This window comes from Leucopleurus acutus (genome assembly GCF_964270905.1).
Source record: "Leucopleurus acutus genome assembly, chromosome: X".
NCBI lineage: Eukaryota > Metazoa > Chordata > Mammalia > Artiodactyla > Delphinidae > Leucopleurus > Leucopleurus acutus.
Window position 1 is genome coordinate 60,352,151 of NC_139148.1, and position 23,889 is coordinate 60,376,039.

The 23,889-nt window shown below is 38.0% G+C and overlaps 1 protein-coding gene across 1 annotated transcript in view; it reads right to left on the bottom strand.

The window, feature by feature from the left end:
* Positions 1-23,889, bottom strand: part of TEX11 (testis expressed 11) — a gene marked incomplete at both ends in the record, with an annotated part of 339,328 nt that overhangs the window by 268,739 nt on the left and 46,700 nt on the right. The window contains one exon of the mRNA XM_082865110.1: positions 15,926-16,006. Coding sequence (XP_082721236.1) covers positions 15,926-16,006 — 81 coding nt within the window. The remainder of the gene's footprint in view (positions 1-15,925; positions 16,007-23,889) is intronic.

Genomic DNA, 23,889 nt, shown 5'->3' on the forward strand with positions numbered 1-23,889 from the left:
CTGACCAATGAGTGTCCTGCACATGCAGGACAAATCTGAATAGCACTGCACAGGCTTTGAAAACTAAATTGATATTGGAACCACAGCCCCCAGAATTTGAAAACTGTGGCATGAATTTAACCAGGTTGATTGACAGCTAAAATAAAAACATCAACATTTCTATAAAATTTAGACAAGACCCAGAGGCTCATAACATAATATTCAAAATATCTAGACACAATAAAAAACTAATCTATGAAGAACTTAAAAATCTCAACTCACATGAAAAAAGACAATCAAAAGAAGTTGACAATGAGATGACACAGAATTTGGAATTACCAAGTAAGAACTTTAAAGCAGCCATTATAAAACTGTTTGAACATGCAATTATGAACACTCTCAACAGAAACAGAAAAACAGAAACTCTCATCAAATAAACAGAACAGAGATCAGCAAACTGCAAGCTGTGGGCCAACGCAGACTATGAGCAAAAATTATTTTTACATTTTGAAAGATTGTTGAAAAAGAGTATGCAACATAGACTGTACGTGATTCACAAAGCCTAAAAGATACCTTGTCCTTTACAGAAAGTTTGCTAACACCTGAAATAGAAGCTATAAAGAACCAAATGGGAATGTTCAAACTGGAAAATATAATAAGCAAAATTAAAAAACAAAAAACCCAAACACCTCATTGGATGGACTCAATAGCAGAATGGATGTGAAAAAGGAGAGAGACAGTAAACTTCAAAATAGATCAATATAAATTATCCAGTCTAAAAAGCAGACAGGAAAAAAGACTGAAAAAAAAGAGAACAGAGCATCAAGTACCTATAAGATTATAATTTAAAAAACCCTAAATTCCCAACCATTGGTGTCCCAGGCACTTGGCTGATATGTACATGAAAATGTACTCAACATCACTAATCATCAGGAAATTGTAGATCAAAACCACAATGAGATATTACCTCACACCTTTTAGAATGGCTATTATCAAAAAGACAAGAGATAGCAAATGCTACTGAGGATGTGGAGAAAATGGAATCCTTGTAATGCAATGTAAATTGGTAAATTGGTACAGCCACTATGGAAAACACTATGGGTTCCTCAAAAAATTGAAAACATAACTACCACGTGATCCAACCAAAGGAACTGAAATCATAATCTCAAACTGATATCTGCACTGCCACGTTCACTGCAGCATTAGTCACAATGGCTAAGACATGGAAGCAACTTAAATGTCCACTGATGGAAGAATGGATAAAATGTGGTATAGGTATACACTGGAATATCATTCAGCCATAAAAAAAGAAGGAAAAACTGCCAGTTGTGACAGCACTGATGAACCTGGAGGACATTATGCTACATTAAAAAAGCAGGTGCAAAAGGACAAATATATTACATGATCTGACTTATATGAGGAATTTAAAATAGTCCAACTCATAGAAATAGAGTAAAATGGTAGCTTCCAGGGGTGGAGGAAGGAGAAAATGAGGAGATACTAGTCAAAAGGTACAAAGTTTCAGTTATGCAAGATGAATAAGTCCTAGAGATCTACTTTACAGCATATTGCCTGTGGTTAACAGTACTGTATTGTATACTTAAAATTTTTCTAAGAGGGTAGATCTTATATTTAAATGTTCTTATAAAAATAATAATAAATGGGCTTCCCTGGTGGCGCAGTGGTTGAGAGTCCGCCTGCCGATGCAGGGGACACGGGTTCGTGCCCTGGTCTGGGAAGATCCCACATGCCGCGGAGCGGCTGGGCCTGTGAGCCATGGCCGCTGAGCCTGCGCGTCCGGAGCCTGTGCTCCACAACAGGGGAGGCCACAACAGTGAGAGGCCCGCGGACCGCAAAAATAATAATAATAATAATAATAATAATAATAATAAATGAAGAGGGTGGTAGGAAACTTTTGGAGGTAATTAATATGTTTGTGGCACAGATTGGTGGTGATGGAATTCTCAGATGTATACTTACCTCTAAACTTGTCAAACTTTATATATTAATTATGCAGTTTTTGGTTTGTCAATCACACCTCAATAAAATTGTTTAAAAAAATGAAGCTCGGCAAATCCCTAACAGGATAAGTCCAAAAAATATCATGCTCAGACACACCATAAGCAAACTGCTGAAAACTAAAGACAAAGGAATAATCATGAAAACAAATAGAAAAACAATGCAGTTCTAATAAAGGAACAATAAAACCACTATATCACAACTCTAATAGGTAAAAGTAAAAGGACTGACCATACCAAGTGTTGGTAAGGATGTAAAGCAACCTGCACTCTCATACGCTGCTGGTGGGAGCATAAAATGGTTCAACCTCTTTGGAAAACACTGTACTATCTTCATAAAATGTTAAACATACATCTAACATATGACTCAGCCATTCCACTCCTACGATACCCAAGAGAAATAAAAACATATATCCAGACAGAAACTTATACTTGAATATTTAAAGCAGTTCTACTTGTATTAGATTTAAAAACAGCTAAAAACTGGCAATAATCTGCATATACATCAACAGGTGACTGGATAACCAAATTGTGGTATATCCATATAACAGAATTTTACTCTGCAATAAAAAAGAACAAACTATTGATATGAAAAAACACATGGATAAATCTCAAACTCATTATACTGAGTGAAAGAAGCCAAATCAAAAAAAGGATAGGGCTTCCCTGGTGGCGCAGTGGTTGAGAGTCCGCCTGCCGATGCAGGGGACATGGGTTCGTGCCCCGGTCCGGGAGGATCCCACATGCCGCGGAGCAGCTAGGCCCGTATGCCATGGCCGCTGAGCCTGCGCGTCCAGAGCCTGTGCTCTGCAAAGGGAGAGGCCACAACAGTGAGAGGCCCACGTACCACAAAAAAAAAAAAAAAGGATATATACTGTATGATTCCATTTACATAAAAATTCCAGAAAATGCAGACAAATTTGTAAAGACAGAAAATTAATCAGCGGTGCTTGGGTATGAAGGAGGTGGCAGGGGAGGGGGAAGAGGAGCGACAAAAGAAAACTTTTGGGGGTTATGGAAAGGCTCATAATCTTGACTGTAATGATGGTTTCATGGGTGTACACATATGCCAAAACTCATAAAACTGTACAATTTAAATGTATGTGATTTACTATACCTCAATAAACCTCTTCTGAAATGGCCAATTTCATAAAAGATAAAGGAAAATTACTAAGGATACTAAAGAGAGAGAACAACTAAATGCAAAGCATAACCCTGAACTGGATCCTGGACTGGAGGGGAAAAACATATGCTATAAAGTACAATTAGGACTTCCCTGGTGGCCCAGTGGTTAAGACACCGTGCCTCCAATGCAGGGGGCACCGGTTTGAACCCTGGTCAGGGAACTAAGATCCCACATGCTGCGTGGCCAAAAAAAAATTATTTAAAAAAATTAATAATAAAGTACAATTAACAAAATTAGAATATGGATTGTACATTAAAGAATTTATGGGACTTCCCTGGTGGTGCAGTGGTTAAGAATCCACCTGTCAATGCAGGGGCCACGGGTTCAATCCCTGGCCCAGGAAGATCCCGCATGCCGCAGAACAACTAAGCCCATGCGCCACAACTACTGAGCCTGCGCTCTAGAGCCCGCGAGCCACAACTACTGAAGCCCGCGCACCTAGAGCCTGTGCTCTGCAACAAGAGAAGCCACCGCAATAAGAAGCCCGTGCACTGAAACAAAGAGTAGCCCCCGCTCGCTGCAACTAGAGAAAGCCCGCATGCAGCAATGAAAACCCAAAGCAGCCAAAAAATAAATAAAATAAAATAAAACTTTAGGACATGCCCTTAAAAAAAAAGAACTTATGAATGTTAAATCTCTTGAATTTGATCACTGTACTGTGTTTATAAAGAGGGGCTATTCTATTCTTAAGAAATATACACTGAAGTACTAAGCAATAAAGCTGCCTGAGGAGTACAATCTTCTCTCAATAAAGAAAACAATATGATGTATCAAAATTTACAGAAAAAAACACACGCAAATCTCAATTGATTAAAAATAAAGCATTTCACAAAATCCAACAACCTTTCACAATAAAAACACACAAACTAGGAATAGAAGGTAACTTCTTCAACATGATGAAAGCTGTATATGAGAAGCAGCTAACATCATATTCAATGGTGAAAGACAGAAAGCTTGTCCTCTAAAATCAAGAATAAGACATGATGCCAGCTTTCATCACTTCTATTCAACATAGTACTGGAAGTTCTAGTCAGAGCAATTAAACAAGAAAAAGAAACAAAAGACATCCATATTGGAAAGGAAGAAGTAAAACTACCTCTATTCACAGGTGACATAATCTTGTATGTATAAAATCTTAAAGAACCTTTTAAAAATGTGGAAGTAATAAGTGAATTCAGCAAAACTGCAGGTTACAAAACCAACACACAAAACTCAGTTATATTTCTATACACCAGAAATGAGCAATCAATTAAGAAAATTTTTTTTAAAATCCCATTTACAATATCATCAAAAAGAATAAAATATTTAGGAATAAACTTAACCAAGGAGGTGTAGACTTGTACACTGAAAACTAGAAAACATTGCTGAAAGAAATTAAAGACCTAAATAAATGGAAAAACATCTCACTCTCATGGGTAGAAAGACAGTATTGTAAAAATGACACTACCCAAAGAGATACATAGATTCAACGTAACACCTACCAAAAGCCCAATGGCCCTTTGTGAAGAAATTTTGAAAACCTATCCTAAAATTCATATACATTCTCAAGGGACCCAGAGGAGCCAAAATAATTTTGGAAAAGAACCAAGTTGGAGGTCTCCCACTTCCCTTTTTCAAATGTATAGTACAACCAAGTTACAATAATCAGTGTGGTACTGGTATACAGATAGACATACAGACCAATACAATATAACAGAAAGCACAGAAATATAACTCTGATATCTATGGTCAATTGTTTTTTTTACATTAATTTATTTATTTTTGGCTGCATTGGGTCTTTGTTTCTGTGCGAGTACTTTCTCTAGTTGTGGCAAGCAGGGGCCACTCTTCATCACGGCGCCTGGGCCTCTCATTATCGCGGCCTCTCTTGCTGCGGAGCACAGGCTCCAGACGCGCAGGCTCAGTAGTTGTGGCTCACGGGCCTAGTTGCTCCGCGGCATGTGGGATCCTCCCAGACCAGGGCTTGAACCCGTGTCCCCTGCACTAGCATGCAGATTCTCAACCACTGCACCACCAGGGAAGCCCCTGGTCAATTGATTTTTGACAAGGATGCAAGACCATTCAATTGGGAAAGAATAATCTCTTCAACAAATTTTACTAGAATAATTGGATATGCACATGTAAAATAACGAAGTTAGGCCCTTACCTTACACCACACACAAAATTAACTCAAAATGGATCAAATACCTGAATTTAAGAGCTAAAGCTGTAAAACTCTCAGAGAAAAACATAGGGGAAAACCTTCATGACCCTGAATTTGGTCACAGTTTCTTAAATATGACACGAAAAGCACAGGCAACAAAAGAAACCGATAAATTGTACTTCATCAAAATGAAAAAAATTTTGTTCATCAAAGGACACTATCAAAAAAAGTGAAAAGACAACCCACAAAATGGGCAAAAATACTTGCAAATCATATAAGGGTTTAATATCCAGACTATATAAAGAAGTCTTACAACTCAACAACCAAAAGAAAAACAACCCTATTTTTCCTGAAGTATAGTTGATTTACAATGTCATCCTATCAGGTGTACAGCACAGTGATTCAGATATATATATATACATATATATGTATATATATACATGTATATATATACATGTATATGTATATATATACATGTTTATATATGTACATATATATGTATATTATATATACGTGTGTGTGTGTGTGTGTGTGTATATATATATATAGAGAGAGAGAGAGAGAGATTCTTTTCCCATATAGGTTATTACAGAGTATGAACTATAGTTCCCTGTGATATACAGTAGGTCCTTGTTAGTTATCTATTTTATATAAATAGTAGTGTGTATATGTTAATCCCAACCCCTAATTTATCCCTCCCCCGACTCTTCCCCTGTGGTAAACAAAAGTTTGTTTTCTATGTCTCTGAGTCTGTTTGTATATTGTAAATAAGCTCATTTGTATCTTTTTTGGGGGATTTCACATATAAGCAGTATCATATTTGTCTTTGGCTGGCTTACTTCACTTAGTATGATAACCTCTATGTCCACCCATGTTGCTGCAAATAGCATTATTTCATTCTTTCTTATGGCTGAATAATATTCCATTGTGTTTATATATATATAAATATATATACACACACACACCACATCTTCTTTATCCATTTATCTGTTGATGGACACTTAGGTTGCTTCCATGTCGTGGCTACTGTAAATAGTGCTGCAATAAACATTGGGGTGCAAGTATCTTTTTGAATTATAGCTTTCTCCAGATATATGCTCAGGAGTTGGATTGCAGGATCATATATGGTAACTCTATTTTTAGTTTTTTAAGGAACCTCCACACTGTTCTCCAGAGTGGCTGCATCAATTTACATTCCCTCTGACAGTGTAGGAGGGTTCCTTTTGCTCCACACACTCTCCAGCATTTATTATTTGTAGACTTTTCGATGACAGCCATTCCTTTTTTTAAATTTTTTTAAAATTTATTTATTTATTTATTTATGGCTGCACTGGATCTTCGTTGCTGCGCACAGGCTTTCTCTAGTTGTGGCGAGTAGGGGCTACTCTTCGTTGCAGTGCACAGGCTTCTCACTGTGGTGGCATCTCTTGTTGTGAAGCACGGGCTCTAGGTGCACGGGCTTCAGTAGTTGTGGCATGTGGTCTCAGTAGTTGTGGCTCGCAGGCTCTAGAGTTCAGGCTCAGTAGTTGTGGCACACAGGCTTAGTTGCTCTGCAGCATGTGGGATCTTCCCGGACCAGGGCTCGAACCCTTGTCCCCTGCACTGGCAGGCAGATTCTTAATCACTGCGCCACCAGAGAAGTCCCTCGATGATGGCCATTCTGACTGGAGTGAGGTGATACCTCACTATAGGAAAAACAACCCAATTTTATTTATTTATTTTTTATTTAAACAACAGAAGAATTTTTCTTACAGTTCTGAAGGCTAGAAAGTCCAAGATCAAGGTTTAGCCAACACTCTTCTATGGTGAAGGCTCTCTTCCTGGCTTGCAGACAGCTTCCTTCTTGCATGGTGGGGGCAGGGGGTGCGAGGAAAGCAAGTTCTCTGGTGCCTCTTCTTATAAGGGTACTAATCTCATCACGAGGGCCCTACCTCGTCTAAAGCTAATTACCTCCCAAAGGTGCTATCACCAAACACATTGAGAGTTTGGGCTTCAGCATCTGAACCTGGGGCAGAGGGGACACAGTTCAGTTCACAGCATTTTGTAAAAACTGGCACCAGCAGAAATGCTAATATTTTTAATGTTCATCAGCTTATAACACCATTTATAACAACATTTAACATGATATTAATACATTTGTAATCTTAAAAAAAAACCAATTTTAAAAGAGGCAAAGGACTTTAATAGACATTTCTCCAAAGAAGCTATATAAATAGCCAATAAGCACATGAAAAGATGCTCAATGTCATTAGGTATCAGGAAAATGCAAACCAAAGGCACAATGAGAAACCACTTCACACCTACTAAGATGGCTATAATAATATATATTTTTTAAGCCCAGAAAATAAAAAGTGTTGGTGAGGATGTGGAGAAACTAGAACCCTCATTCAACTGCTGGTGGAAATGTAAAATGGTACAGCCACTATGAAAAACATTTTGGTGGTTCTTCAAAAAGTTAAACATAAAATTACCATGTTACCAAACATTCCAGTCCCAGATATATATCCAAAAGAATTAAAAACAGGGATTCGAACAGATACTTGTACATCGATGTTCACAGCAGCACTATTCACAATAACCAAAAGGTGGCAACAACTCAAGCATCCATCAACTGATGAACAGATAAATAAAATGAGGTATATACATAAAATGAAATATTATTCAACCATAGGAAGGAATACAGTTCTGATACATGCCACAACATGGACCCTGAAAATATTAATGCTAAATGAAATAAGCCAGACACAAAAGGATAAATATTGTATGATTCCACTTATATGAAATATCTAGAACAAGCAAATTCACAGAGACAGAAAGTAAATTAGAGGTTACCAGGGGAGGCAGTAATGAGGGGTAATTGTGTAATGGGTACAGAATTTCTATGGGTACAGAGTGGTGATGGTTGTACAACACTGTGAATGTACTTAATGCCACTGAATTGTACACTTAAAATGGTTAAAATGGCAAATTTTATATATTTTAGCGCAGTAAAAATTATAGTAGAATGTCAGCAAATGAATATAAAAAGAAGGATGGAATTAGAAAAATAGCCAGTTGTCAACCTTCACAGTACTAATTTAGGCAAGAAGTCTCCATGGATGGTGAAAGTGGGATGAGAAATTGGATTTTACAGTCTCAAACTATCACCTCACAAAACACTTAGGAATAACAAAGGGAAAAAATACATAAGTTTATACTGGCAAAACCTGGAAGACACCATTTTAACCAAGAAATCAAAGTTAGCACCACCAACAATAGAGTAAATTGATCCTGCATGCCACCCAATAGAATCACTTCTGTGATTTTCTAGCCCCAAATTCATAACCTGGTCTAATCATGAGGAAACTTTGAACAAACCTTAATTTGGTTAGGATGGGGGAACTGGGAAGATATACTTTAAGGGTTCAAACTTGCAACTAGTAGATAAGTTCTGGAAATCTAATGTACAACATAGTGATTACAGTCAACAATACTGTTCTATAAATTTTAAAATTGCTAGAAGACTAGAGCTTAACTGTTCTCAACACAACAAAACGATATTACTGTGACATGATAAAGGTGTTAGCTAACACTACTGCAGTAATCATACTGCAACATATAAGTGTATCAAATCAACAGGTCATACACATCAAATTTACACAATATTATATGTCAATTTTATCTCAATAAAATTTCTTTTTAATTTTTAAAAAACAAATTAAGTCACATTCTACAAAATGACTGTTCTGTGATCTTCAAAAGTGTCAAGGTCATGAAAGTCAAGGCAAGAATGAGAAAGTGTTCCACTGAAAGAGACTGGTGACTAGATGAATCCTACGTTGAATCCATTTTGTGTAAAGAACAATACTGAGAAACTTGAACGGGGTCACTGGTAAAATGGTATACAAGAGTTCTTTGTACTATTCCTATAATAGTTTTGTAACCCCTGAGGGGTGGCTGAGAGGCGGGAGGGATTACCACACCTGGAGGGACCCTCGAGGGCTTGGATCAGGGGTGAGTGCACCCAGCATTTCCCTGCTCAAGGCTGGGGAAGTCTGTCTGGCTCTCGGGCAGGGTCTTACTCCATGAGAGGCCCCCTCTGGGCCGTGTTGGTCCTGGGAGTGCAGGGGGAGAACAGGAGAGGCCAGAGGTGGAGGGGAGAAGAGAGGCAGTCAGGAGGGCCCCTCCAGGACCAGAGGAGTGGGAGAGGAGTAGAGGGCGTTGGCCCTGCCAACCCAAGCCCGGGAGACCTGCTGGGCTCCCAGGTCGGGTCCCCTGCCCTCAATGGCCCCCTCGAGGCCACGTGGGTCCTGGGGGCATAGGAGGGAGGCCAGGGAGATCAGAGGTGGGGGACATGCTAGGACCCCTTCAGTTCCTTTGAGCCTAAGCCCTACCCCCTAAACGCCCCAAGGGCCTTTTCCAGCCCTGTGGGTCCTAAGCATAGGTCCCGCCCACCATCCATCCAAACCTTGCCCCTGCTTAGGCCCCACCGACCACAGCCAAGGCCTTTTCCACTTTTTCTTTTTTCTCCTCCTCTTTTTTACTATTGTGGTTCAGTTTTACCTTCCAGTTGTTTCATCTATATGTTTATTTTTATACTCTTTCTAACATATCTGTTAGTTTCCTAGTCTAATTTTATTTTTTACTTTGTTTTTGTTCTTTTTTCCTTTTCCACCCCATGTGGCTTGCAGGATCTTGGTTCACAAGTTGGGGGTTGGGCTGAAGCTCCTGCGGTGGGACCTCCAAGTCTGAACCACTGGATTAACAGAGAGCCTCAGACCCCAGGGAATATTCATAGGATGAGGTCTCACGGAGGTCCTCATCTCAGCACCAAGGCCCAGCTCTACCAAACAGCCTACAAATCCAGTATTGGAAGCCTCAGTCCAAACAACCAGTAAGACAGGAACACAATCTGACTCATCAAAAAATCAGAAACAAACAAAAAAAACACAGACAGCAAAAAAAATACATCACAGGGGCTTCCCTGGTGGCGCAGTGGTTGAGAATCTGCCTGCTAATGCAAGGGACATGAGTTCGAGCCCTGCTCTGGGAGGATCCCACATGCCGCGGAGCAACTAGGCCCGTGAGCCACAATTACTAAGCCTGCGCATCTGGAGCCTGTGCTCTGCAACAAGAGAGGCCATGATAGTGAGAGGCCCATGCACCACGATGAAGGGTGGCCCCCGCTTGCCACAACTAGAGAAAGCCCTCGCACAGAAACGAAGACCCAACACAGCAAAAATAAATAAATTAATAAACTCCTACCCCCAACACGTTCTTAAAAAAAATACACCACAGATGAAGAAGGTAAAAACCTACAAGACCAAATAAATTAGGAGGAAATAGGTAAGTAATCTACCTGAAAAAGGATCACAGTAATGATAGCAAAGATGATCCAGAATCTCAGAAATAGAATGGAGGCACAGATTGAAAAAATACAAGAAATGTTTAACAGAGATGAACAACACAATAACTGAAATGAAATATACACTAGAAGGAATCAATAACAGAAGAATTTAGGCAAAAGGAGGAATAAGTGAGGTGGAAGACAAAATGGTGGAAATAACTGCCAAGGAGCAGAATAAAGAAAAAAGAATGAAAACAATTGAAGACAATCTCAGAGACCTCTGTAACAACACTAAATGTACCAATATTCGAATTATAGGGGTCCCAGAAGAAGAGAAAAAGAAAGGGTCTGAGAAAATATGTGAAGAGGTTATAGTCAAAAACTTCCATAACATGGGAAATGAAATAGTCACTAAGCCCAGAAGTGCAGAGAGTCCCATAAGGATAAATTCTAGGAGAAACACATCAGGACATATATTAATCAAACTAACAAAAATTAAATTCAAAGAAAAAATATTAAAAGCAGCAAGGGAAAAACAAACAATAATATACACAGGAATCCCCATAAGGTTATCAGCTGATTTTTCAGCAGAAACTCTGCAGGCCACAAGGGAGTGGCAGGATATACTTAAAGTGAGGAAAGAGAAAAACCTACAACCAAGATTACTCTACCCAGCAAGGATCTCATTCAGATTCGACGGAGAAATCAGAAGCTTTTCAGACAAACAAAAGGTAAGAGAATTCAGCACCACCACACCAGCTTTACAGCAAATGCTAAAGAAACTTCTCTAGGGGGGAAACACAAGACAAGAAAAAGACCCACAAAAACAAACCCAAGACAATTAATAAAATGTCAATAGGAACATACATATCAATAATAACCTTGAATGTAAATGGATTAAATGCCCTAACCAAAAGACACAAACTGGCTGAATGGATACAAAAACAAGACCCATATATATGCTGTCTACAAGAGACCCACTTCAGACCTAGGGACACATACAGACTGAAAGCTAAGGGATGGAAAAAGATACTCCATGCAAAGGGAAATCAAAAGAAAGCTGGAATAGCATTACTCGTATCAGATAAAATAGACTTTAAAATAAAGACTCTTACAAGAAATAAGGAAGGACACTACATAATGATCAAGGGATCAATCCAAGAAGAAGATATAACAATTATAAATATGTATGCACCCAACAAAGGAGCACCTCAATACATAAGGCAAATGCTAACAACCATGAAAGCCAAAATCAACAGTAACATAATAATAGTAGGGGACTTTAACACCCCACTTACACCAATAGACAGTTCATCCAAACAGAAAATAAATAAGAAAACACAAGCTTTAAATGACACAATAGACACAGATAGATTTAACTGATATTTACAGAACACTCCACCCAAAACTGACAGAATACACTTTCTTCTCAAGTGCACATGGAATATTCTCCAGGATAGATCACATCTTGGGTCACAAATCAAGACTCAGAAAATTTAAGAAAATTGAAATCATATCAAGCATCTTTTCTGCCCAAAATGCTGTAAGACTGCCAATCAATTACAGGAAAATATCTGTAAAATACACAAATACAAGGAGGCTAAACAGTGCACTAATAAATAAGAAATTAAAGAAGATGTTTAATAAGATTTAATAAGAAATTAAATAAAATGTCAGAAATTGAAGAAATTAAAGAAGAAATTTTAAAAATACATAGAAACAAATGACAATGAAAACACAATGACCCAAAACCTATGGGACACAGCAAAAGCAGCTCTAAGAGGGAAGTTTATAGCAATTCAATCTCACCTCAAGAAACAAGAAAAATCTCAAATAAACAGTCTAACCCTATACCTAAAGCAACTAGAGAAAGAAGAACAAAGAAAACCCAAAGTCAGTAGAAGGAAAGAAATCATAAAGATCAGACCAGAAATAAATGAAACAGAAATGAAGAAAACAATAGCAAAGATCAATAAAACTAAAACTTGGTTCTTTGAAAAGATAAACAAAATTGATAAACCCTTAGCCAGGCTCATCAAGAAAAAAAAGGAGGGTATGCAAATCAATAAAATTAGAAATGAAAAAGGAGAAATCACAACTAACACTGCAGAAATACAAAGGATTATAAGAGACTACTACAAACAACTATAAGCCAATAAAATGGACAACCACGAAGAAAAGGACAAATTATTGGAAAAGTACAATTTTCCAAGACTGAACCAGGAAGAATTAGAAAATATAAACAGACCTATCACAAATAATGAAGTTGAAACTATAAGTAAAAATCTTCCAACAAACAAAAGTCAAAGACCAGATGGCTTCACAGCCTAATTCTATCAAACATACAGAGCAGAGCTAACACCAATCCTTCTCAAACTCTTCCGAAAAACTGCAGAGGAAGGAACACTCCCAAATTCATTCTACCAAGCCACCGTCACCCTGATACCAAAACCAAAAAAAAATCACAATAAAAGAAAAATATAGACCAATATCACTGATGAACATAGATGCAAAAATCCTGAACAAAATACTAGCAAACAGACTCCAACAACATACTAAAAGGATCATACCCCATGATCAAGTGGGATTTATCCCAGTGATGCAAGGATTCTTCAATATACGCAAACCAATGTGATACACCATATTAACAAATTAAGGAATAAAAACCATATGATCATCTCAATAGATGCAGAAAAAGCTTTTGACAACATTCAACACCAATTTATGATAAAATCTCTCCAGAAAATGGGCAGAGAGAGAACCTACCTCAACACAATAAAGGCGATATATGACAAACCAACAGCAAACATCATTCTCAATGGTGAAAAACTGAAAGCGTTTCCACTAAAATCAGGGACAGGACAAGGATGTCCACTCTCGCCACTCTTATTCAACATAGTTTTGGAAGTCTTAGCCATGGCAATCAGAGAAGAAAAAGATATAAAAGGAATACAAATTGGGAAAGAAGAAGTAAACCTGTCACAGTTTGCAGATGACATGATACTGTACATAGAAAATCCTGAAGATCTACCAGAAAACTGCTAGAACTAATCAAGGAATTTGGGAAGGTTGCAGGATACAAAATTAATGCACAGAAATCTCTGGCATTCCTATACACTAACAATGAAAAATCAGAAAGAGAAATTAAGGAAACAATCCCATTTACCATCACAACAAAAAGACGAATATACCTAGGAATAAACCTACCTAAGGAGGCAAAAGACTGGGACTCAGAAAACTATAAAACACTGATGAAAGAAATCAAAGATGACATAAACAGATGGAGAAATATACCATGTTCTTGGATTGGAAGAATCAATATTGTGAAAATGACTATACTACCCAAAGCAATCTACAGATTCCATGCAATCCCTATGGAACTACCAATGGCATTCTTCACAGAATTAGAACAAAAAATTTTACAACTGGTATGGAAACACAAAAGACCATGAATAGCCAAAGCAATCTTGAGAAAGAAAAACAGAGCTGGAGGAACAGGCTCCCCAACTTCAAACTATACTACAAAGCTACAATAATCAAGACAGTATGGTACTGGCACAAAAACAGAAATATAGACCAATGGTACAGGATAGAAAGCCCAGAGATAAACCCACACATATGTGGTCACCTAATTTATGACAAAGGAGGCAAGACCATAGAATGGAGGAAAGACAGCCTCTTCAGTAAGTTGTGCTGGGAAAACTGGACAGCTACATGGAAAAGAATGAAATTAGGACACTCCCTAACACCATATACAAAAATAAACTCAAAATGGATTAAAGACCTAAATGTAAGACCAGACACTATAAAACTCTTAGAGGAAAACATAGGAAAAACACTCTTTGACATAAACCACAGCAAGATCTTTTTTGACCCACCTCCTAGAGTAATGAAAATAAAAGCAAAAATAAAGAAATGGGACCTAATGAAACTGCGAAGCTTTCACACAGCAAAGGAAACCATAAACAAGAAGAAAAGACAACCCTCAGAATGGGAGAAAATATTTGCAAATGAAACAATGGACAAAAGATTAATCTCCAAAATATACAAACAGCTCATGGAGATCAAAATCAAAAAAACAAACAATCCAATTAAACAATGGGCTGAAGACCTAAATAGACATTTCTCCAAAGAAAACATACAGATGGCCAAGAGGCACATGATAAGATGCTCAACATCACTAATTATTAGAAAAATGCACATCAAAACTACAATGAGGTTAACACCTCAAACCGGTCAGAGTGGCCATTATCAAAAAATCTAGAGACAATAAATGCTGGAAAGGGTGTGGTGAAAAGGGAACCCTCCTGCACTGTTGGTGGGAATGTGAACTGATATAACCACTATGTAAAACAGTATGGAGGTTCCTTATAAAACTAAAAATAGAACTACTATATGACCCAGCAATCCCACTACTGGGCATATATCCTGAGAAAACCATAATTCAAAAACGTACATGTAGCACAATGTTCATTGCAGCACTATTTACAAATAGCCTGGACATGGAAGCAACCTAAGTGTCCATCAACAGACGAATGGATAAAGAAGATGTGGCACATATATACAATGGAATATTACTCAGCCATAAAAAGAAACAAAATTGATATATTTATAGTGAGGTGGATGGACCTAGAGTCTGTCATACAGAGTGAAGTTCAGTCAGAAAAAGAAAAACAAATACTGTATACTAACATATACATATGGAATCTAAAAAATAAAAAATGGTACTAATGAACCTAGTGGCAGGGCAGGAATACAGACATCGAGAATGGACTTGAGGACACAGGGTGAGGAAGGATAAGCTGGGATGAAGTGAGAGAGTAGCATGGACATATATATGCTACCAAATGTAAAACAGATAGCTAGTGGGAAGCTGCTGCATAGCACAGAGAGATCAGCTCGGTGCTTTGTGACCACCTAGATGGGTGGGATAGGGAGGGTGGGAGGGAGTCTCAAGAGGGAGGGGATATGGGGATATATGTATGCATATGACTGATACACTTTGTTGTACAACAGAAGCTAACACAGTATTATGAAGCAGTTATACTCCAATCAAATCTATTTAAAAAAAAGAAATAACCCGTATCACTTTTTCAGAAACCCTTTCTAGTAAAGAACAAAGGAAGCAAAATATTTCAAAGCTTGGCTAAGTAAGTATATCTGATCTAATATATAACCTCTAAAGGATCACATGAAGTAGTAATGATTCTTCTTAGAACTTGATATAGCATATTTTCAAATGCTTGGAGAATAAAGGCAGAGATTTCACTCACCATTTTTGGCAGCCTTATCAACATATCTTTACAGCGCAGTACACATGTAGATGCTCTTTGAAAATCCTGTTGAGCAACTGCCTGGGAAAGCAAAAAAATGTCAGTAACTGGTTAAAATGAAATAACAAGCTATTTGTCTATAAGTCAAATCTAACATATTTTTAACTGGTGTTAAAAAGTCTTAATTTCTTTTCTAATCTTCTTAGCAATGCTAACTGGTTGAGCTAAACATAATAGCCAGCTCAAAATACAGAGAAATAAGTGATAAGAATCTTGGGTAAGACAAAGTTGACACTGAATGACAGGAGTTATTTCATTTTTCTGGAAATATCAAAATTGGTGTATTATACAATCTTATGTTATTATATTATGATATAATGCCATGTCTGATAATGTTTCCCCAGCTTGAAGAGCTCTTGTATTTATCTCCACATTAGAGGAGTTTTTTACATTAAATAGCAGTCTTTTGTCCTAAAACAGGCTTATAGTAACTTCACAGTCTGAAATGCTGTGAGCATCTGCTATGAAAGGCAGTTTAGTGCAATCCTATCTTGGAGCTAGAAGAGCTACTCTGATATTCATTACGTATAACCTTGAACCTTATGCTCTCATGGCTTTAGCTTCCTCATCTATAAAACGAGGATACTGTACTAAATTATCTCTTAAGATTTCTTTCAGCTCTACCATTCTATGACACTTAAATGAACAAAAACATCAATCACACATTACTTCCACACCTGTAGAAGAGGCTTGTTTCAGTCATTAAAGAATTTAGCTGACGAGGCATATTAAAAGAAACGTGGACATACACAAAAAAATAATTTTCTGAAGTACTTTCTCGGGGGAAAAATCCCTACATTCACTATTTTCTTTTCTTTACGTGGTGTCAAATATTTTTGTGCTTTGGATAATAAAAGAATTGAGTATAGAGAAGAAAAGATGAAGAATGTAAGAAGCCAGCTTCTCTCTAGTTTTCTCCTCTATCTACTTGCTGAATCTTAAGCTTGACATTTTGCTGAGTAGATACCCTTCTCTAAGGCTTTAATACTAGATTTTGTTAAAGGAGAAAAAAAACTGTAAGCACAAGAACTTCAATAAGCCAAATCTCAATTACCTATAGAGATTACAAAATAATATTCCCATCTATACAAATAAATGTTTGATGAATACGTGCTAATTGATTCATTATTCAAGGTGATGAAAATATCATAAGAGAGATACACTGAGTGACAAACATCAATATCAGAGGAGGATGCTTTCTGTTCTTGAAAGATATAAAACAATACAAGCCTTTAACAGTCAAAGAATCCATAAAGTGTCTATCAATACTCAGATTTTACAAAGGTCCAAAGGTCTTTTCATGTTTTCCTAAAACTTATTGAGGTAGAAGGCAACTATTAAAAAACGTATTCAGGGCTTCCCTGGTGGGGCAGTGGTTGAGAATCTGCCTGCTAATGCAGCGGACACAGGTTCGTGCCCTGGTCTGGGAGGATCCCACATGCCGCTGAGCAACTAAGCCCGTGAGCCACAACTACTGAGCCTACGCTCCGCAACAAGAGAGGGCGCGATAGTGAGAGGCCCGCGCACTGCGATGAAGAGTGGCCCCCACTTGCCACAACTAGAGAAAGCCCTCACACAGAAATGAAGACACAACACAGCCCAAAATAAATAAATTAATTAATTTTAAAAAATCAGAGAGAACATTTCCTGGCTGTGGTCAGAGGAAGTCCTGACTACTGAATAAAGGCACAGAGAGATGCAACACTGGTGCCTTTGAAGATGGGAGAATGAGGCTAAGAGCCAGGGAAGGCAGGGCTTAAAAAAAAAAAAACTTATTCAATGAGAAATTGATAAAATACAATTTATTGGTTTTTTCTTGTTAAAAAAGAATATATGACTTTTACAGAGATCTTTAAAAATACAGAATGGGCTTTCCTGGTGGCGCAGTGGTTGAGAGTCTGCCTGCTGATGCAGGGGACACGGGTTCGTGCCCCGGTCCGGGAGGATCCCACATGCCACAGAGCGGCTGGGCCCGTGAGCCATGGCTGCTGAGCCTGCACGTCTGGAGTCTATGCTCCACAACGGGAAAGGCCACAACAGTGAGAGGCCCACGTACCGAAAAAAAAAAAGAATATTTTTAAAGAATAAAATCAACTGTAATCTCCAAACTCAGATGATCACTACTGATATTCGGGTGTATTTCCTTTCAAAACCATCTAGGTTTATATTTATAGAGTTTGGATCTTGTTTTATTTAATTTCTAAATTTGAATTGTTAAGTAAAGTATCTAAAATTAAACATCTTTTTCTTTCAATAACAAAAAATATACTGAGATTTTATCACAGAGGAAATAACAGGTCTAATAATTCAAGCTAGTTTTGAAAATTTATTCATCTTGTTGGGCCAGAAATCAATATTTCAAATCCAAACAATATAGAATTCCAGTAAAAGAAGTCTTAAGGAAGAGGCAGCATGATGTAATGCTGTAGAAACCTTTGGTGAGCATCATACTTACCAGTGGAGCTTTCTGAAAATCACACGCCCAGGTCCCACCACTTGGAGATTCTGAATCATTAGGTCTGGGACGATGCCCAGCCTATACTGATGTAGTAAAAAGAATATAGGATTTGGATTCCCAGCTTCCCCTCTTCTTTGCTCAGTGAACTTAGGCAAGTCACAATCTCTTTGAGCCTCAATTTCCTTAACCGTAAAATAGGGATAGTAATGTCTACCACACAGGATTGATCTTATGAGGATCAAATGAGACTACAGATATGAAGGCACTTTGTAAACTGTAAGGCAGTATACAAAAATGTTAACATATTTAACAGTCAAAACTACCACCAGTGCCAAGAATTGTAACAAAGGAAGTTATCTGTTCTTGTGTGGTACTCATTGTTTGTAAAATCATATGCTAGCAGGTCTATAAAGTATTATAGCTTATACTAATGGATCAAGGAATCTTAAGTTTCCCTTCCTTAGAAGAGAGAAGAAAAACTCCAAGGCTGGACCTGAACTGCTGCTGCAAAGGATTATTGCCATTATGCAAGAAACTAAATGTTAGACAGACTATCACCTAATATGCTACTAAGTGATGATGACAACACAATCAATCCAAAGACAGTAAACTATGCTGAATGGATCCACTAAAAATTTATGCTAACTTCAACTGGACCTTCACTTTAGCTCAGCAAACAAGAATGTTACAGCCCCTAGTACCATGTCAAGTATATAGTAAATGCTCAGTAAAAATTAGTTTCCTTCTTTGTTGATTTTCTTAGGTCATTTCCCACCCAGATGATCCAGCCCTTCTTTGTATTCTTCAACTGCTCCATAACATACCACAACCTCCTACTGCACCTCTCCCAAAAATTACTTCACCTGCCACCTTGTTAAAAAAACTCATGCGCTCCTCAACATCTAATTCTTCTTTGCAGTGTAGAATACCTAACTTATGTCCCTTTCCTAACCAGAGAAAATTCACAATCTTCTTAATTTTTCACAGCATAATTAGTTGTTCACCTTTTGTTTTACTGTGGAACTGGAACTTCATTCATATGAAAGCAATTATCCTAGTGTAATATATCTGCTTATACATCTGTATCTTCCACAAAACTTACCTTAAGCTCCTATAAGAGAGGAACCACACGTTAACATGATTATTTTTTTGGCCACACCACTCACGTGGCTTGCGGCAGGGGTCCCTAACCAGGCCACATAGCAGGAGGTGAGCAGCGGGCCACTGAGCGAAGCTTCATCTGTATTTACAGCCACTCCCCATCGCTCACATTACCACCTGAGCTCCACCTCCTGTCAGATCAGCAGCGTCATTAGATTCTCATAGGAGTGTGAACCCTACTGGGAACTGCACATGCGAGGGATCTAGGTTGTGCACTCCTTATGAGAATCCAATGCCTGATGATCTGAGGTGGAGCTGAGGCAGTGATGCAAGAGCTGGGGAGTGGCTACAAATACAGATTATCATTAGCAGAGAGATTTGACTGCACAGAGACCATAATAAATCAATCGCTTGCAGACTCATATCAAAACCCTATCAGTGAGTGGCGAGTGACAATTAAGCTCCATCTGGTGCCAGGCTTTATAGTGGCAAGTGAGTTGATGTACTTCAATTGTACAGTTGCATCTGGTGGCAGGCTTTAAGTCAGGATCCGACACTTATTTTAGAACCCGCGAGCCACAATTACTAAGCCCGCATGCCTAGAGCCCGTGCTCCGCAACGAGAAGTCAGCGCAATGAGAAGCACGTGCACAGCAACAAAGAGTAGCCCCCACTCACCACAGCTAGAGAAAGCCTGCACGCAGCAATGAAGACCCAACACAGCCAAAAATAAATAAATAAATAAATAAATTTTTATAAAAGAAAGTTTAAAATTTTGGTGAAGTCCAATTTAGCGATTTTTTCTTTGCTTGTGCTTGAGGTGTCATATCTAAGAAATCATTGCCCTTACCTAAGGTCACAAAGATTTATACCTATGTTTTATTCTAAGAGTTTTATATTTTCAACACTTACTTTTAGATATTTGACCATAAATATGGGGCTATATTTCTGGACTCTCAGTTCTTTTCAATTGATCTATATGTCTGTCTTCACGCCAGCAGCACACTATCTTGATACTATAGTTTTGCAGCAAGTTTTGAAATTAACAAATGTGAGTCCTCCGGGCTTCCCTGGTAGCGCAGTGGTTGAGAGTCTGCGTGCTGATGCAGGGGACACGGGTTCGTGCCCCAGTCCAGGAAGATCCCACATGCCGCAGAGCGGCTAGGCCCGTGAGCCATGGCTGCTGAGCCTGCACATCCAGAGCCTGTGCTCTGCAACGGGAGAGGCCACAACAGTGAGAGGCCCGCGTACCACAAAAAAAAAAAAAAAAAAATGTGAGTCCTCCAACTTTGTTCTTTTTCAAGATCGTTTTGCCTGTTTTACGTCTCATGAGTGCTGATATGAATTTTAGGATAAGGGTATCAATATCTGCAAAAAACAAGGAAGCTGGAATTTTGATAGGGATTGAATACAATCTGTAGATAAATTTGCGGGAATATTGCCATATTAACAATATTAAGCCTTCCAATCCATGAATATAGAATATTTTTCCATTTATTTTGATCTTCTTAACTTCTTTCAATAAAATTTTATGGCTTTCTTTCACTTCTTTTGTTAAATTTATTCATGAGTATAATCCCTAAATAAAATTCTCTATTCTCAAATGACATGATCTTATACAGACAATATCCCTAGAAATCCACACAAAAAAACTAGAAGAACTAATAAAGAAGTTCAGCCAGGTTACAGGGTTCAATAAACAAAAATCAGTTGTATTTCTATTCACTAACAATGAGTAAACCAAAAATGAAATTAAAAAATCAATTCCACTTAAATTACAACAAAAAATTAGAAATAAATTTAACAAAACAACTGCAAGACTTATATACTAAGAACTACAAAACATTGTTGAAAGAAATTAAAGAAGGCCTAAATAAACAGACAGATATCCCATGTTCACAGATCAGAAGACTTAATAGTCTTAAGATGGCAATGCTCCACAAATTGAACCAAAGATTCAATGTAATTCCCATCAAAATTCTAGCTGGCTTTTTCTGCAGACACTGATAATGCTGATCTTAAGATTCATCTAAAAATTTAAGGGACCCACAACAAGCAAAACCATTTTGAAAAACAAGAACAAAGTCGTAAGGCTCACACTTACTATTTCAAAACTTACTACAAAGCTACCACAGTCGAGACTATGGTATTGGCATAAGGAGAGACATATAAATCAACAGAATAAAACTAACAGTCCAGAAAGAAATGCTTAAATTTAGGGTCAATTGATTTTTGAAAAGGCTGCAAAGACAATTCAATGAGGAAAGAACAGTCTCTTTTAAAAAATGGTGCTAGGACTGAATACCCAATACAAAAGAATGAAACTGAATACCTACCTCATGTCATATGAAAAATTGACTCAAAGTAGATCAAAGGCTTAAATGTAAAGCTAAAAGCTATAAAATTCTTAGACTAAAATACAGGAGTAAATCTTCATGATCCTGGATTAGGCAATGGTTTCTCAGATATGACAACTAAAGCACAAGCAACAAATGAAAATAATAGACGTCAATTCTCCCCAAATTGATATATAGGCTGAACATAATTTCAATGAAAATTACAGCAAAAACTCTGTGTAAATGTGAACAACATTATTCTAAAATTTATATGTAAAGAAAACAGAATTAGAATAGCTAAAATAATTCTGAAAAATAATAATAAAATGGAAAGAATGACTACACATTTTCAAGACTTTATAGCTATAGTAACCAAGACAGTGTGGTACTGAAAGAAGGATACACCCATAGATCAAAAGGAAAGAATAGAGATCGCAGAAAGAGATCCATCCACACAAGTATGGCCAACTGATAATTAACAAATGAGCAAAAGCAATTCAATGGTGGAGGGATAGTCTTTTCAACTACAGGTGCTGGAGCAATTGGATATCCATAAACAAAAAAGGAACCTCAACCTAAACCTCACACCTTACACAAAAAAATAACTCAAAATCAATCACAGATTTAAATGTAAAAGGTAAAGCTATAAAACTTTTAGAAGAAAATATAGGGAAAAATCTTTCAGATCTAAGGCTTGGTGAAGAGTTTTGAGACAGAATACCAAAAGCATAATCCATAATAGAAAAAAATTAATTGCACTTCATCAAAATTACTTTTGTTCTGCAATCCTATTAAAAGACTGATCAGACAAGCTACAGACTAAGTGACAATATTTACAAACACATATTGGACAAAGGACTCAAATCTAGAATACATAATTCTCAAAATTCACAGTAAAAAATCAAATAATCCAATGACAAAATGGCCCAGAGACATGAAGAGACATCTCACCTAAGAGTATATACAAATGGCGGGACTTCCCTGGTAGTACAGTCATTAAGAATCCGCCTGCCAATGGAGGGGACATGGGTTCGAGCCCTGGTCCGAGAAGATCCCACATGCGGTGGAGCAACTAAGCCCGTGCGCCACAATTACTGGGCCTGCACTCTAGAGCCCACGAGCCACAACTACTGAGCCACAACTATTGCCACAACTACTGAAACCCGTGTGCCTAGACCCTGTGCTCCCCAACAAGAAAAGCCACCACAATGAGAAGCCCACACACCACAACGAAGAGTAGTCTCCGCTCACCGCAACTAGAGAAAGCCTGCACACAGCAACGAAGACCCAAAGCAGCCAAAAATAAATAACTAAACTTTTTAAAAAACAGAATATACAAACGGCAAATAAGTACATAAAAAAAATTCAACATCATTAGCCATTAGTGAAAGGCAAACTGAAAACGATGAGATATCACTACACATCTAATAGAACAGCTAAAATAAGTCACAATACCAAATGCTGGCATGGATGCAGAGAATGGGATCTCTAATATACTGCTGGTGGGAATTAAAATATCACAGCCACTCTAAAAAAACGTTTGAGAGTCTCTTTAAAAATAAATAGGTAGGGGCTTCCCTGGTGGCACAGTGGTTAAGAATCTGCCTGACAATGCAAGGGACATGCGAGCTGTGGCCTGGGAAGATCCCACATGCCGCGGAGCAACTAAGCCCGTGCGCTACAACTACTGAGCCTGAGCTCTAGAGCCCGCAAGCCACAACTACTGAGCCCATGTGCCACAACTAATGAAGCCTGCGCGCCTAGAGCCCATGCTCCACAACGAGAAGCCACGACAATATGAAGCCCACTCAGCACAACTAAAGAAAGCCTGTGCACAGCAACAAAGTCCCAACACAGCCATAAATAAATAAATAAATAAATAAATAAATAGGTAGAGGGGAGCTTCAAGATGGCAAAAGAGTAAGACGCGGAGATCACCTTCTTCCCCACAAATACCTCAGAAATACATCTGCAAGTGGAACAACTCCTACAGAACACCTACTGAACTCT